The following is an 18104-nucleotide window of genomic DNA, read 5'->3' on the forward strand; positions in this document are numbered from 1 at the left end:
ACTGTAGCTGCAGTCTATGACAACAGAGCTTTTTAAGTTGATAATTATTGTGAATAAAATGCTTAAATCCCTGAATTCTTTATAGATATGGACGTAACACAGTCTCGTTTCTTTGTAAAAAGAGCAAAGAACAGGCCAGTTAGCATTTAGTTTACGTAAATATGTTGAATGTGCTGCTAATCTTTCAGTCACTGTAGCTGTGGCCTTATGAAAACAAAGAACTTTTTCCGCGGAAAATTCTTGTGAATAAAATGCTTAAATCCCTAAATTCTTTATAGATATGGACGTAAAACAGTCTCGTTTCTAAATTAAAAGAGCAAAGAACCGTGAGGTTAGCATTTATTTTACGTAAATATGTCGAATGTGCTGCTAGTCTTTAAGCCTCTAAGCTGCTGCCTTATGAAAGTAAAAGAGCTTTTTAAGTTGAAAATTCTTGTGAATAAAATGCTTAAATCCCTAAATTCTTTATAGATATGGACGTAAAACAGTCTCGTTTCTTTGTTAAAAGAGCAAAGAAGCAGGCAGTAAGTATTTCTTTTACGTAAATGTGTAGACTGTGCTGCTAGTCTTTAAGCCACTGTAGCTGAGGCCTTATGAAAACAAAGAGCTTTTTCCGTTGAAAATTCTTGTGAATAAATGCTTAAATCTCTTAAATCTTTGGACAAAAAACAGTCTCGATTCTTTGTTAAAAGAGCAAAGAACCGGCCAGTTAGCATTTATTTTACGTAAATATGTTGAATGTGCTGCTAGTCTTTCAGTCACTGTAGCTGCGGTCTTACGAAAACAATCCACTTTTTCCGCTGAAAATTCTTGTGAATAAATGCTTAAATCCCTGAATTCTTTATAGATATGGACGTAAAACAGTCTCGATTCTTTGTTGAAAGACCAAAGAACTGGGCAGTTAGCATTTATTTTACGTAAATATGTCAATGTTCTTCTAGTCTTTACGCCACTTCAGCTGCGGCCTTATGAAAACAAAGCGGTTTTTACGTTTAAAATTCTTGTGAATAAATGCTTAAATCCCTGAATTCTTTTTAGATATGGCCATAAAAGTGTCCTGATTCTTTGTTAAAAGAGCAAAGAACCGGGCAGTAAGCATTTATTTTATGTAAATATGTCAATGTTCTTCTAGTCTTTACGCCACTGTAGCTGCGGCCTTATGAAAACAAAGCGGTTTTTACGTTTAAAATTCTTGTGAATAAATGCTTAAAACCCTGAATTCTTTTTAGATATGGCCGTAAAACAATCTCGTTTCTAAATTAAAAGAGCAAAGAACCGAGCAATTAGCATTTCTTTTTTGTAAATATGTCGAATGTGCTGCTAGTCTTTAAGCCACTAAGCTGCTGCCTTATGAAAGTAAAAGAGCTTTTTAAGTTGAAAATTCTTGTGAATAAAATGCTTAAATCCCTGAATTCTTTATAGATATGGACGTAACACAGTCTCGTTTCTTTGTAAAAAGAGCAAAGAACAGGCCAGTTAGCATTTAGTTTACGTAAATATGTTGAATGTGCTGCTAATCTTTCAGTCACTGTAGCTGTGGCCTTATGAAAACAAAGAACTTTTTCCGCGGAAAATTCTTGTGAATAAAATGTTTAAATCCCTAAATTCTTTATAGATATGGACGTAAAACAGTCTCGTTTCTAAATTAAAAGAGCAAAGAACCGTGAGGTTAGCATTTATTTTACGTAAATATGTCGAACGTGCTGCTAGTCTTTAAGCCTCTAAGCTGCTGCCTTATGAAAGTAAAAGAGCTTTTTAAGTTGAAAATTCTTGTGAATAAAATGCTTAAATCCCTAAATTCTTTATAGATATGGACGTAAAACAGTCTCGTTTCTTTGTTAAAAGAGCAAAGAAGCAGGCAGTAAGTATTTCTTTTACGTAAATGTGTAGACTGTGCTGCTAGTCTTTAAGCCACTGTAGCTGAGGCCTTATGAAAACAAAGAGCTTTTTCCGTTGAAAATTCTTGTGAATAAATGCTTAAATCTCTTAAATCTTTGGACAAAAAACAGTCTCGATTCTTTGTTAAAAGAGCAAAGAACCTGTCAGTAAGCATTTATTTTACACAAATATGTCAAATATGCTGATAGTCTTTAAGGCACTTTAGCTTCGGCCTTATGAAAACAAACCACTGTTTGCGCTGAAAATTCTTGTAAATAAATGTTTAAATCCTTGACTTCTTTTTAGATATGGACGTAAAACAGTCTCGATACTCTGTTAAAAGAGCAAAGAACCAGACATTCATTCATTCATTCGTATTTATTTTACGTAACTATGCCAAATGTGCTGTTAGGACGCAAAACAGTCTTGATTCTTTGTTAAAAGAGCAAAGAACCGGGCAGTAAGCATTTATTTTACTTAAATATGTCGAATATCCTGCTAGTCGTTGCGCCACTGTAGCTGCGGCCTTATGAAAATATCTTTTAAAGTTGAAAATTCTTGTGTATAAATGCTAAAATCCCTGAATTTGTTTTAGATATGGACGTAAAACAGTCTCGATTCTTTGTTAAAAGCAAAAAAAACCTTTAAGTAGCTTTTATTTTATGTAAACATGTTGAATGTTTTGCCCGTCTTTAAGCCACTGTAGCTGCTGCCTTATGAACACAAAGAGCTTTTTCCGTTGAAAATTCATGTGAATAAATGCTTAAATCCCTCAATTCTTTTTAGATATGGCCGTAAAACAGTCCCGATTCTTTGTTAAAAAAGCAATGAACCGGGCAGTTAGCATTTATTTTACGTAAATATGTCGAATGGGCTGTTGGAACCAAAGACAGTCGATTCTTTGTTAAAAGAGCAAAGAACCTGGCAGTAAGCATTTATTTTACGCAAATATGTCAAATGTTCTGATCGTCTTTAAGCCACTTCAGCTTTGGCCTTATGAAAACAAACCACTGTTTCCGCTGAAAATTCTTGTGAATAAATGCTTAAATCCCTGAATACTTTTTAGATATGGATGTAAAACAGTCTGGATTCTCTGTTTAAAGAGCAAAGAACCAGGCAGTTAGTATTTATTGAACGTAAATGTCACACCCGGGTGTGAAGGTTCTTTTGCTACCAACTTTATGTTTGTTTCCACTGTTAGAAAATCACACAACTAGGGAGTGTAACATTTTTGAATTTAGAAAAGAGCAATGCTCAAAAAAACAAAAAAAACATTTAGAGCTGACAGTGGTAAAAACTGAGTACAAAGAATACTAAAAAAGTTAACTCAGTTTGTTAAAAATGCTCCAAACCAGTGCTTAATGATACTGGATAAATCTTTTGGCCAGACAGGAAGAGGTTAAGCCTGCGGCGTCTCCTCGTGACCCTTGGCGTCCCTTGCCGCGGCTGCTGCTCCGGCTTGTGGCTGCGCCCTAGGGAGGAAGAACGCCTTTAGCCACGTGATCGCCCAACACTAATATGGACGACAAGCTGCTGTGCTTTGCGTGGTCACGTCCCTTTACTTAGCTTGGTAGATGCGTTGATCAAGTCTATTCACGTCGTCGTGCTTCTCTGCCGCCTCCTCTTGATGGTGGCCGCGTCCTAGGGGGGAAGCACGCCTTTAGCCACTCGATCGCCACAATAATGGTACGAATGAAGCGCTGATGCGCTATGCTTGTTCACGTCCCTTTACTTAGCTGGTTAGAGGCGTTGATCAAGTCTCTCCTTCTCCACGTCCTCACGCTGCTTTGCCGCTTCCTTCCGGGGTCACACCTTTACCCGATTGCCTCCTAGCCAGTCCGATCCTTCCTTGCGTGCCGGTGCGCGTCCGAGCGTGCGTGCGTGCCCGTGCACGTCTGTCTTGGCCAGGTACGCAGGCTTTCTCAGCTAAACGTCCCGAAATCTCCCTGAGAGCTTCGGCCCATCGGGACGTGGAGTCGGCCATCATGCTGACGTTGTATCCCATGTCTCGGAAATACTCAGAAAGTGTGATGCCTGTGTAGATGGAGGCTTCTCGGGCAGCTACGGGCATGTTGGAGGTGTTGGCAACCAGCGCCGTCCGCTTCATGATGCTCTCAGTCTTACCATCCACTTCCATTGTCAGCTCAGGGAAGTCTCGCAGCACTTCCGACATTTCGTTACCGCGCTCCCCACAGCCGACATAGACGATGACGTCGCTGTTGGAGTACTTGGAAAGCGACTGAGAGATGACATAAACGTGTAGACTGCGCTGCTAGTCTTTAAGCCACTGTAGCTGCTGCGTCATGAAAACAAAGAGCTTTTTCCACTGAAAATTCATGTGGATAAATGCTTAAATCCCTGAAATTTTTGGACTTAAAACAGTCTTGATTCTTTGTTAAAAGAGCAAAGAACCGCGCAGTTGGCATTTATTTTACGTAAATGTCGAATGTGCTGCTCGTCTTTAAGCCACTAAGCTGCTGCCTTATGAAAGTAAAAGAGCTTTTTAACTTGAAAATTCCTTTGAATAAATTGCTTAAATCCCTAAATTCTTTATAGATATGGACGTAAAACAGTCTCGTTTCTTTGTTAAAAGAGCAAAGAAGCAGGCAGTAAGTATTTCTTTTACGTAAATGTGTAGACTGTGCTGCTAGTCTTTAAGCCACTGTAGCTGAGGCCTTATGAAAACAAAGAGCTTTTTCCGTTGAAAATTCTTGTGAATAAATGCTTAAATCTCTTAAATCTTTGGACAAAAAACAGTCTCGATTCTTTGTTAAAAGAGCAAAGAACCGGCCAGTTAGCATTTATTTTACGTAAATATGTTGAATGTGCTGCTAGTCTTTCAGTCACTGTAGCTGCGGTCTTACGAAAACAATCCACTTTTTCCGCTGAAAATTCTTGTGAATAAATGCTTAAATCCCTGAATTCTTTATAGATATGGACGTAAAACAGTCTCGTTTCTTTGTTAAAAGAGCAAAGAAGTTAGCATTTATTTTACGTAAATATGTCGAATGTGCTGCTAGTCTTTAAGCCACTGTAGCTGAGGCCTTATGAAAACAAAGAGGTTTTTATGTTTAAAATTCTTGTGAATAAATGCTTAAATCCTTGAATTCTTTTTAGATATGGACGTAAAACAGTCTCGTTTCTTTGTTAAAAGAGCAAAGAACCGGGCAGTTAGCATTTATTTTTTTGTAAATATGTCGAATGTGCTGCTAGTCTTTAAGCCACTAAGCTGCTGACTTATGAAAGTAAACAAGCTTTTTTAGTTGAAAATTCTTGTGAATAAATTGCTTAAATCCCTAAATTCTTTATAGATATGGACGTAAAACAGTCTCGATTCTTTGTTGAAAGACCAAAGAACTGGGCAGTTAGCATTTATTTTACGTAAATATGTCAATGTTCTTCTAGTCTTTACGCCACTTCAGCTGCGGCCTGATGAAAACAAAGCGGTTTTTACGTTTAAAATTCTTGTGAATAAATGCTTAAATTCCTGAATTCTTTTTAGATATGGCAGTAAAAGTGTCCTGATTCTTTGTTAAAAGAGCAAAGAACCGGGCAGTAAGCATTTATTTTACGTAAATATGTCAAATGTGCTTCTAGTATTTACGCCACTGTAGCTGAGGCCTTATGAAAACAAAGAGGTTTTTATGTTTAAAATTCTTGTGAATAAATGCTTAAATCCTTGAATTCTTTTTAGATATGGACGTAAAACAGTCTCGTTTCTTTGTTAAAAGAGCAAAGAACCGGGCAGTTAGCATTTATTTTTTGTAAATATGTCGAATGTGCTGCTAGTCTTTAAGCCACTAAGCTGCTGCCTTATGAAAGTAAAAGAGCTTTTTAAGTTGATAATTCTTGTGAATAAAATGCTTAAATCCCTGAATTCTTTATAGATATGGCCGTAAAACAATCTCGTTTCTTTGTTAAAAGAGCAAAGAACCGAGCAATTAGCATTTCTTTTTTGTAAATATGTCGAATGTGCTGCTAGTCTTTAAGCCACTAAGCTGCTGCCTTATGAAAGTAAAAGAGCTTTTTAAGTTGAAAATTCCTGTGAATATAATGCTTAAATCCCTAAATTCTTTATAGATAAGGACGTAAAAAAATCTCGTTTCTTTGTGAAAAGAGCAAAGAACCGAGCAATTAGCATTTCTTTTTGTAAATATGTCGAATGTGCTGCTAGTCTTTAAGCCACTAAGCTGCTGCCTTGTGAAAGTAAAAGAGCTTTTTAAGTTGAAAATTCTTGTGAATAAAATGCTTAAATCCCTGAATTCTTTATAGATATGGACGCAAAACAGTCTCGATTCATTGTTAAAAGAGCAAAGAACTAGGCAGTTAGCATTTTTTTTACGTAAATATATCAATGTGCTTTCAGTCTTTACGCCACTGTAGCTGCAGTCTATGAAAACAAAGAGCTTTTTAAGTTGATAATTATTGTGAATAAAATGCTTAAATCCCTAAATTCTTTATAGATATGGACGTAACACAGTCTCGTTTCTTTGTTAAAAGAGCAAAGAGCTGGCCAGTTAGCATTTATTTTACGTAAATATGTTGAATGTTCTGCTAATTTTTCAGTCACTGTAGCTGTGGCCTTATGAAAACAAAGAACTTTTCCGCTGAAAATTCTTGTGAATAAAATGCTTAAAGTGTATGTCAACACCTGGGGAAATGCTAATATTCCATCATGACAGGTTTGAACCATTTTAGCGATTTTTTTGATAGAACAGGAACGCAACTCTCTCGTCGATAAACACTGATGGCACCTGCCTCGACCTTTTGTTTCCTTGTTATGACATCTCCGCCCCATTCGGCTGTTTCCGGAACATTTTCGGAAATGTTCGTCATTTTCGATCTATTTTCGATAATTGCTCATTAATGTGATTGATTTTTTTGTTAACTTTATCAATATTTGTTATCTTGGCACATAACGGTTCTATTGATGTCTCACACCCCCTTTGCGTTTTCCTTTAAATCCCTAAATTCTTTATAGATATGGACGTAAAACAGTCTCATTTCTAAATTAAAATGGGAAAGAACCGGGAAGTTAGCATTATCTTACGTAAATATGAAAACAAAGAGCTTTTTCCGTTGAAAATTCTTGTGAATAAATGCTTAAATCCCTTAAATCTTTGGACGTAAAACAGTCTCGATTCTTTGTTAAAAGAGCAAAGAACCTGGCAGCAAGCATTTATTTTACGCAAATGTGTCAAATGTTCTGATAGTCTTTATGCCACTTTAGCTTCGGCCTTATGAAAACAAACCAGTTTCCGCTGAAAATTCTTGTGAATAAATGCTTAAATCCCTGAATACTTTTTAGATATGGACGTAAAACAGTCTGGATTCTCTGTTGAAAGAGCAAAGAACCAGGCAGTTAGTATTTATTTTACGTAAACGTGTAGACTGTGCTGCTAGTCTTTAAGCCACTGTAGCTGCTGCCTCATGAAAACAAAGAGTTTTTTCCGCTGAAAATTCATGTGAATAAATGCTTAAATCCCTGAAATTTTTGGACTTAAAACAGTCTTGATTCTTTGTCAAAAGAGCAAAGAACCGCGCAGTTGGCATTTATTTTACGCAAATGTGTCAAATGTTCTGATAGTCTTTATGCCACTTTAGCTTCGGCCTTATGAAAACAAACCACTGTTTCCGCTGAAAATTCTTGTGAATAAATGCTTAAATCCCTGAATAATTTTTAGATATGGACGTAAAACAGTCTGGATTCTCTGTTAAAAGAGCAAAGAACCAGGCAGTTAGTATTTATTTTACGTAAACGTGTAGACTGTGCTGCTAGTCTTTAAGTCACTGTAGCTGCTGCCTCATGAAAACAAAGAGTTTTTTCCGCTGAAAATTCATGTGAATAAATGCTTAAATCCCTGAAATTTTTGGACTTAAAACAGTCTTGATTCTTTGTCAAAAGAGCAAAGAACCGCGCAGTTGGCATTTATTTTACGTAAATGTCGAATGTTCTTCTAGTCTTTAAGCCACTAAGCTGCTGCCTTATGAAAGTAAAAGAGCTTTTTAACTTGAAAATTCCTTTGAATAAATTGCTTAAATCCCTAAATTCTTCATCGATATGGATGTAAAACAGTCTCGTTTCTTTGTTAAAAGAGCAAAGAACCGGCGAGTTAGCATTTATTTTACGTAAATATGTTGAATGTGCTGCTAGTCTTTCAGTCACTGTAGCTGCGGTCTTACGAAAACAATCCACTTTTTCCGCTGAAAATTCTTGTGAATAAATGCTTAAATCCCTGAATTCTTTATAGATATGTGTTATGTACTTCCCTGATCTAAGTACATGTAAGGTCGAGACTTGAATGGAACAACACTTCTTTATTCAGTGTGCTTCTCATCATATACATCAGAGACATAACAGAGATTCCTTTTTATACTGTAATACCACGCCCACAGGAAGTGCACACTATGGCAACAGCAGTGTGACATAAATATGTCACATTTCCTCCCCCCTTACATAACATGTCCCAGAAATAAACACAAAAATACCACCGGTTTTTCCCTCATTACTTATTACTTATAAATCCAGTCTATCAGGCGGTCGCCTGTCGCGTGTAGGATAACGACGTTCAACAGTCACTTCCGATTTTCCACTTGTGGAAACGGGTTCCGATACCGGTTCAGGTTCTGTCTGTGCATTGGTTGAATTAGACACAATTACAGCAGGATTGTTTGGGTTTGACACATCCGGTAAGCTAGACATTTCTGGTATTTCTGACACATCCGGTAAGCTAGACATTTCTGGTATAATTACACTGCTAGCATCATCACAATCAATAGACAGTTCTGGAGTAGTGTCTGGTGTTCCCAACAATTGATCCACATGGCGACGCCAAACACCATCAGCTGTCTGAACTGTGTAGGAAACAGGGCCAGTTTGAGCAATGATGGTGGCAGGGGCCCACTTTTCCTTACTCTGGTAACTCCGGGCCATAACAGAGTCACCAGGTGCAAAAACTCGGTTCTTGGAATGCAGGTCTCTGTACTTGACTTGCTTCCGTTGATCCATTTGAACAATCTCGCTCAGGGTTGGTGGTTTCAGAAGATCCATGCCAGTTCGTATCTCTCGAAAAAACATGAGGCTCGCTGGCGATACTTTGGTAGTTGCATGCACAGATGTTCGGTATTTGAGGAGAAATTCGTGTAGTCTCTGATGGAGTGTACTTTGCCCTTGTGATGCTTTGAGAGCATGTTTGAGGGTCTGCACAAACCTCTCTGCCAAGCCGTTGGTTGCCGGGTGATAGGGAGCCGACTTAATGTGTTGAACCCCATTGGCTTGCAGGAATTCACCCATTTCTTTTGACACAAATTGGGGCCCATTGTCTGAGACGAGTTGTGCAGGGGCTCCAAAACGACTAAACATCTCCCCTAACTTCTCAATTGCCTTTTCCGATGTGGTTGATTTCATGATAGCGACCTCTGGCCACTTACTATGGGCATCGACAGCAACCAGAAACATTCGATTTTCAAAAGGCCCCGCAAAGTCAATGTGAATGCGGTGCCAAGGGTCCTGAGGAAAATCCCAAGGATGAAGTGGGGCTGCAGGTGGATTGTTGCGAATCTTCTGGCAAGATGAACAAGTTTTTACCGTCTCTTCGATCTGTTTATCTAATCCTGGCCACCAAAAATAACTTCTCGCCATTTCTTTCATTTTAACAATACCACTGTGACCTGCATGCAGTTGCGCAAGCATTTTAGCACGCAATGACTGTGGCACAATCACTCTCCTCCCCCACAGCAAACAACCCGATTGAACAGAAAGTTCCCATCTCCTATCCAAAAAAGGTTTGAGAGCGGCGTTGTCACACTTGGTTTGTCCTTTAATTACCATGTCCATGACGACTGACAGGTCGGGGTCGTTCCGAGTTGCACGTTTCACCTGCGACGCTGAAATTGGTGCATGTTCAACATTTCGGAAATAGAATATGTCCACTGAGGTAGGTTCATGTTTTGTGACAGGAAGCGGCAACCTCGAAAGTCCATCAGCATTGCAATGCAAATCAGATTTACGATACTTGATGTCGTATGAGTGAGCAGATAACAACAAAGCCCACCTCTGAAGACGTGCAGCAGCCAGTGAAGGGATTCCTGTATGAGGTCCCAAAATCGTTGTCAGCGGTCTGTGATCCGTTAACAGAGTAAACTTCCTTCCATACAAATATTGGTGGAACTTCCTCACACCAAAAATAATGCTCAATGCTTCTCGTTCCAATTGAGCATAGTTTGACTCTGCTTTGTTAAGTGTTCTTGATGCGAAAGCAATTGGTCTTTCATCCCCGTTCGGGAACACATGGGAGATGACAGCACCCACCCCATAGGGTGAAGCGTCACATGCCAGCTGTATTGGATATGAAGGGTTGAAATGAGTGAGAACCTCTGATGAAATCAGGGCGGTTTTCGCATTACGAAAAGCTTTGTTACACTCAGTCGTCCATTTCCATTTTACATCCTTGCACAACAGCTCATGCAATGGTTTAAGAAGTGATGCCAAATTGGGAATAAACCGTCCATAATAGTTTAATAGACCTAAAAAAGATCTAAGCTGACTCACATTTTCTGGGGCGGGTGCATCCACAATTGCCTTTGTCTTTGATGGAGCCTTGTGTAGTCCTTCGTGGTCTATCACATGGCCGAGATACTCCACCGATGGTCTCAAAAATTCACATTTTTCCTTGCGCACTCGAAGACCATACTGCCTTAGCCTTTTTAAGACAGCATCCAGGTTGCGAAGATGCTCCTCGTCGTTGGCACCGGTGCAGAGAATGTCATCCAAGTAACATTGTACTCCCGGCAATCCACTCAAAATTTGATCCATAGCCCGTTGAAACAGAGCAGGAGCAGATGTGATGCCAAAAGGTAATCTGCAATATCTGAAAAGTCCCTTGTGCGTGTTAATTGTCAACCACTCCCGTGATTCTTCATCCACATGCATCTGCAGATAAGCTTGGTTGAGGTCAATTTTGCTGAATTTTTGACCACCGCTCAGACCTGCAAACAAATCATCGATCAATGGAAGTGGGTACTGCTCCACACAAAGCACCAGATTCAAAGTCACTTTAAAATCGCCACATGTGCGAATTCCGCCATTCTTTTTCGGAACCGGCACAATTGGTGTCGCCCATCCGCTGGTGGTGACTGGTTCCAAAACACCACTTTTGACCAACGCATCCAGGTCAGCCTCGACTTTGTCACGAATAGCATACGGCACTGTCCTAGCCTTCATAAACACAGGTTTGCTTCCTGGTTTAATGTGCAATTTCACTGTAATGTCCTTCATGCTGCCCAATTCCTCACGGAAAACCTCTTCATTCTTGTCCAGAATGACTTGTAGTTGTGAAGAACCGTCTGACAGCTGCCGAACTTCTAGCCAATTTACACGAAGTGCATTAATCCACAGTCGTCCCATGATGGAAGCAAAATTCCCTTTTGTGACATACACTGGAAGTTTAGCAGTTTGATCCTTGCATTGCACAGTAATGTCAGTCATTCCTTTCATGTGCACTTTGTGTCCAGTGTACGCTTTGAACACAGTGTCTGATGGTCTTAATGGAAGGTGTCTCAAACACTGTTTATAGACTTGGTAAGACACAAGCGATGCCTGTGATCCAGTATCTATTTGCATTTTGACTGGGTGACCCTCTAACTTTGGTGTGACCCAGTAACACCCTGACTTCCCGTCCACGCTCATTACATGCACGGTGTGCATGTCACTTTCATCTTCGGAAGTAGAGGCACTCTCTACCGCTTTGACATATTTCTTTGTTTTCTTCTTGTCATTCATTTCCTTCTCTTTGTCTGTGCTTGTTTTTTTCCGACAGGCACGCTCAACATGACCCTTCTTCCCACAATGATGACAGTTCATTTCTTTGCACCAGCAGGTGGAGGAAAGGTGCCCTGTTTTACCGCACCTAAAACAGGGACCAGCAACATTGCTTTGAGTACTTGCCACTTGGTGTATTCTGCTCGTAATGTTCAGTTGTTGAGCCTCCTTTGAAGCCAATTCCATAGCCACACTTACATCAAAGGCTGTCTTTAATGTCAGTCCACTTTCTGAAAGTAACTTCTTTTGTGTTGCTTCATCTCTCATTCCACATACCAATCGGTCTCTTAATGTGTCTTCTAAAACATCACCAAACTCACAATGTTCAGCCAGCTTCCGCAGCGCCGCTACGAACATAGTGACAGATTCCCCCTCTTCCTGATTTCTCCTGTGAAATCGGAATCTCTCTGCTATCGCAAGGGGCTTGGGTGAAAAATGTCCATTAAGAGTTTCCACGATTTCCCTGTACGTTCTACTACCAGGTTTATCGGGTTGAAGCAAGTTTCTCAGTAAATTGAAAGTCTTTGGCCCAATAACGCTCAAAAATGTGGGCACCACTTTCTCTTCCGATATTACGTTAGCTTCCACGAAATAGCCAAACCGCTCTGTGTACGAGCTCCACTGTTCCACAAGCTCGTCGCCACTTTTGTTATGTACTACCCTGATCTAAGTACATGTAAGGCCGAGACTTGAATGGAACAACACTTCTTTATTCAGTGTGCTTCTTATCATATATATCAGAGACATAACAGAGATTCCTTTTTATACTGTAATACCACGCCCACAGGAAGTGCACACTATGGCAACAGCAGTGTGACATAAATATGTCACATTTCAACTGCATGCAGGTCACAGTGGTATTGTTAAAATGAAAGAAATGGCGAGAAGTTATTTTTGGTGGCCAGGATTAGATAAACAGATCGAAGAGACGGTAAAAACTTGTTCATCTTGCCAGAAGATTCGCAACAATCCACCTGCAGCCCCACTTCATCCTTGGGATTTTCCTCAGGACCCTTGGCACCGCATTCACATTGACTTTGCGGGGCCTTTTGAAAATCGAATGTTTCTGGTTGCTGTCGATGCCCATAGTAAGTGGCCAGAGGTCGCTATCATGAAATCAACCACATCGGAAAAGGCAATTGAGAAGTTAGGGGAGATGTTTAGTCGTTTTGGAGCCCCTGCACAACTCGTCTCAGACAATGGGCCCCAATTTGTGTCAAAAGAAATGGGTGAATTCCTGCAAGCCAGTTCAACACATTAAGTCGGCTCCCTATCACCCGGCAACCAACGGCTTGGCAGAGAGGTTTGTGCAGACCCTCAAACATGCTCTCAAAGCATCACAAGGGCAAAGTACACTCCATCAGAGACTACACGAATTTCTCCTCAAATACCGAACATCTGTGCATGCAACTACCAAAGTATCGCCAGCGAGCCTCATGTTTTCTCGAGAGATACGAACTGGCATGGATCTTCTGAAACCACCAACCCTGGGCGAGATTGTTCAAATGGATCAACGGAAGCAAGTCAAGTACAGAGACCTGCATTCCAAAAACCGAGTTTTTGCACCTGGTGACTCTGTTATAGCCCGGAGTTACCAGAGTAAGGAAAAGTGGGCCCCTGCCACCATCATTGCTCAAACTGGGCCTGTTTCCTACACAGTTCAGACAGCTGACGGTGTTTGGCGTCGCCATGTGGATCAATTGTTGGGAACCCCAGACACTACTCCAGAACTGTCTATTGATTGTGATGATGCTAGCAGTGTAATTATACCAGAAATGTCTAGCTTACCGGATGTGTCAGAAATACCAGAAATGTCTAGCTTATCGGATGTGTCAAACCCAAACAATCCTGCTGTAATTGTGTCTAATTCAACCAATGCACAAACAGAACCTGAACCGGTATCGGAACCTGTTTCCACAAGTGGAAAATCGGAAGTGACTGTAGAACGTCGTTATCCTACACGCGACAGGCGACCGCCTGATAGACTGGATTTATAAGTAATAAGTAATGAGGGAAAAACCGGTGGTATTTTTGTGTTTATTTCTGGGACATGTTATGTAAGGGGGGAGGAAATACTGGATCACAGTCATCGCTTGTGTCTTACCAAGTCTATAAACAGTGTTTGAGACACCTTCCATTAAGACCGTCAGACACTGTGTTCAAAGCGTACACTGGACACAAAGTGCACATGAAAGGAATGACTGACATTACTGTGCAATGCAAGGATCAAACTGCTAAACTTCCAGTGTATGTCACAAAAGGGAATTTTGCTTCCATCATGGGACGACTGTGGATTAATGCACTTCATGTAAATTGGCTAGAAGTTCGGCAGCTGTCAGACGGTTCTTCACAACTACAAGTCGCCACTTTTGTTATGTACTTCCCTGATCTAAGTACATGTAAGGTCGAGACTTGAATGGAACAACACTTCTTTATTCAGTGTGCTTCTCATCATATACATCAGAGACATAACAGAGATTCCTTTTTATACTGTAATACCACGCCCACAGGAAGTGCACACTATGGCAACAGCAGTGTGACATAAATATGTCACAATATGGACGTAAAACAGTCTCGTTTCTTTGTTAAAGGAGCAAAGAAGTTAGCATTTATTTTACGTAAATATGTCGAATGTGCTGCTAGTCTTTAAGCCACTGTAGCTGAGGCCTTATGAAAACAAAGAGGTTTTTATGTTTAAAATTCTTATGAATAAAATGCTTAAATCCCTAAATTCTTTTTAGATATGGACGTAAAACAGTCTCATTTCTTTGTTAAAAGAGCAACGAACCGGGCAGTTAGCATTTATTTTTTGTAAATATGTCGAATGTGCTGCTAGTCTTTAAGCCACTAAGCTGCTGACTTATGAAAGTAAAAGAGCTTTTTAAGTTGAAAATTCTTGTGAATAAAATGCTTAAATCCCTAAATTCTTTATAGAAATGGACGTAAAACAGTCTCGTTTCTAAATTAAAAGAGCAAAGAACCAGGAAGTTAGCATTTATTTTACGTAAATAAGTCGAATGTGTTGCTAGTCTTTAAGCCACTAAGCTGCTGCCTTATGAAAGTAAAAGAGCTTTTTAAGTTGAAAATTGTTGTGAATAAAATGCTTAAATCCCTAAATTCTTTATAGATATGGACGTAAAACAGTCTGGTTTCTTTGTTAAAAGAGCAAAGAACCGGGCAGTTAGCATTTATTTTTTGTAAATATGTCGAATGTGCTGCTAGTCGTTAAGCCACTAAGCTGCTGACTTATGAAAGTAAACAAGCTTTTTAAGTTGAAAATTCTTGTGAATAAATTGCTTAAATCCCTAAATTCTTTATAGATATGGACGTAAAACAGTCTCGATTCTTTGTTGAAAGACCAAAGAACTGGGCATTTAGCATTTATTTTACGTAAATATGTCAATGTTCTTCTCGTCTTTACGCCACTTCAGCTGCGGTCTTATGAAAGTAAAAGAGCTTTTTAACTTGAAAATTCCTTTGAATAAATTGCTTAAATCCCTAAATTCTTCAGCGATATGGATGTAAAACAGTCTCGTTTCTTTGTTAAAAGAGCAAAGAACCGGCTAGTTAGCATTTATTTTACGTAAATATGTTGAATGTGCTGCTAGTCTTTCAGTCACTGTAGCTGCGGTCTTACGAAAACAATCCACTTTTTCCGCTGAAAATTCTTGTGAATAAATGCTTAAATCCCTGAATTCTTTATAGATATGGACGTAAAACAGTCTCGTTTCTTTGTTAAAAGAGCAAAGAAGTTAGCATTTATTTTACGTAAATATGTCGAATGTGCTGCTAGTCTTTAAGCCACTGTAGCTGAGGCCTTATGAAAACAAAGAGGTTTTTATGTTTAAAATTCTTGTGAATAAATGCTTAAATCCTTGAATTCTTTTTAGATATGGACGTAAAACAGTCTCATTTCTTTGTTAAAAGAGCAAAGAACCGGGCAGTTAGCATTTATTTTTTGTAAATATGTCGAATGTGCTGCTAGTCTTTAAGCCACTAAGCTGCTGCCTTATGAAAGTAAAAGAGCTTTTTAAGTTGAAAATTCATGTGAATAAAATGCTTAAATCCCTGAATTCTTTATAGATATGGACGCAAAACAGTCTCGATTCTTTGTTAAAAGAGCAAAGAACTGGGCAGTTAGCATTTTTTTTACGTAAATATGTCAATGTGCTTCTAGTCTTTACGCCACTTTAGCTGCAGTCTATGAAAACAAAGAGCTTTTTAAGTTGATAATTATTGTGAATTAAATCCCTAAATTCTTTATAGATATGGACGTAAAACAGTCTCGTTTCTAAATTAAAAGGGGAAAGAACCGGGAAGTTAGCATTTATTTTATGTAAATATGAAAATAAAGAGCTTTTTCCGTTGACAATTCTTGTGAATAAATGCTTAAATCCCTTAAATCTTTGGACGTAAAACAGTCTCGATTCTTTCTTAAAAGAGCAAAGAACCTGGCAGTAAGCATTTATTTTACGCAAATATGTCAAATGTTCTGATAGTCTTTATGCCACTTTAGCTTCGGCCTTATGAAAACAAACCACTGTTTCTGCTGAAAATTCTTGTGAATAAATGCTTAAATCCCTGAATACTTTTTAGATATGGACGTAAAACAGTCTGGATTCTCTGTTAAAAGAGCAAAGAACCAGGCAGTTAGTAGTTATTTTACGTAAACGTGTAGACTGTGCTGCTAGTCTTTAAGCCACTGTATCTGCTGCCTCATGAAAACAAAGAGCTTTTTCCGCTGAAAATTCATGTGAATAAATGCTTAAATCCCTGAAATTTTTGGACTTGAAACAGTCTTGATTCTTTGTTAAAAGAGCAAAGAACCGGGCAATAAGCATTTATTTTACATAAATATGTGGAATGTGCTGATAGTCTTTCAGCCAGGTCCACTCATATGGGGCGCCGTTTGTAAAGGAGCACATGCTGAAAATTACGACAACATTTTCTCATATTTAGCGCCACACAGTGTTTAAAATGTGGTGTGAAATTTTTTGTCACTTTTTTTTTTCACATTTACAACATTGTTTAGCAACTGAAATATTTATTTTTAAATAATCAATATTGTCATTATGACAGTTCCTTCACCTGTTTTAGTCATGTGATGTTTAAGATGATATTCAAGGTACAATTCAAGTTCAAGGATGTTCAAGTAAGAGCTGTATCATGTTTCTGAGAGTAGCAACGAGTGACGACTGTGTTGTCGCAGTCCTGCGGTCGAAATGCGAAGATCCTGCACCGAGCCATTCGTTATATGTCCGTGAGCTTCGAGAGATTTATAGTTTTTAAAATGTAAGCACTGATACCGTAAACGAGGGACTTTTTTATATCCAGCGATGAAGTTGGAGGCAGTAATGTGGCGTCGGAGCTACTCCTGTTTTGGTTTGTTTACATCCGTGATACACTCAAAATGGCGCATGGGGGCGTGTCCGCTAGTTTGGGCACGTGACTGACAAAGACCGATTGCTGTGAGAATGGCCTGGCCGATAGTCTCTGCTAAACTTGACTCGCCCGACATATTTTCTTTCAGCCCACCTTCGCCGACTGTGAGAAACGCGGGATTTTTGCAGTAGAAATGAATGAATGAATGAAGTGAGAAAGGTCAACCTTGAGCTACGGTCCAGTCCAACAGAGACCCCTGGTGGCTATTCTTAGTAACTTTACTGGGCTCATGGACGTAAAAGTGACACGAAAAGCACAAAATACTCTTTAAATAGTTTCTCCTGAATGTGTATTTAACCTAGATATTGTTATTATCACAATGACTCATGTCCAAGAGGCGACCGCCACCGTTCAGTAAGCTATATTCATTTTCAAGCAACGTGAACAAACAGTCTGAGCTGCTCCAAGCTTTTATTTTGTTACTTCCGGTGTCCAGTCGTGTGAATTTGCATATTAAGCTAAATATTTAGTTTCACCCTTTTCCAGATTTAACATTTAAATTTAGCATTTAGTATATAAATTTAATATTTACATTTAGGATATGATTTAAGATTTAGATTTACAATATTAAATTTAGGATATAATTTAAGATTTAGATTTAAAATTTAGATTTAATATATAAATATAAAGTTTGGATTTAACATATAAATTTAGGATATAAATTTAACATTTAGATTTAATATATAAATATAAAGTTTGGATTTAACATATAGATTTAGGATATAAATTTAATATTTAGGATATGAATTTAATATTTACATTTAAGATATAAATAAACATTTAGTTCTGGATTTCAACATTCAGGTACAATACTGATTGTTTAGCAACTGAAATATTTATTTTTAAATAATGTTGTAAATGTGCAAAAAAAAAAGTGACAAAAAATTTCACACCACATTTTAAACACTGTGTGGCGCTAAATATGAGAAAATGTTGTCGTAATTTTCAGCATGTGCTCCTTTAC

At 38.7% G+C, this 18104-nt stretch overlaps 1 protein-coding gene and 1 pseudogene across 1 annotated transcript; one reads left to right on the forward strand and one right to left on the reverse strand.

The window, feature by feature from the left end:
* Positions 1-8273: 8273 nt before the first annotated feature.
* LOC130916099 (uncharacterized protein K02A2.6-like) lies at positions 8274-11975 on the reverse strand. Its single transcript, XM_057836530.1, has one exon. The coding sequence runs from the start codon at positions 11963-11965 to the stop codon at positions 8396-8398; it is 3570 nt and encodes a 1189-aa protein (XP_057692513.1). The 5' UTR covers positions 11966-11975; the 3' UTR covers positions 8274-8395.
* Positions 11976-12542: 567 nt separating this feature from the next.
* Positions 12543-17285, forward strand: LOC130916661 (uncharacterized protein K02A2.6-like; annotated as a pseudogene).
* Positions 17286-18104: the final 819 nt, after the last annotated feature.

Source organism: Corythoichthys intestinalis, chromosome 5 (assembly GCF_030265065.1).
Source record: "Corythoichthys intestinalis isolate RoL2023-P3 chromosome 5, ASM3026506v1, whole genome shotgun sequence".
NCBI lineage: Eukaryota > Metazoa > Chordata > Actinopteri > Syngnathiformes > Syngnathidae > Corythoichthys > Corythoichthys intestinalis.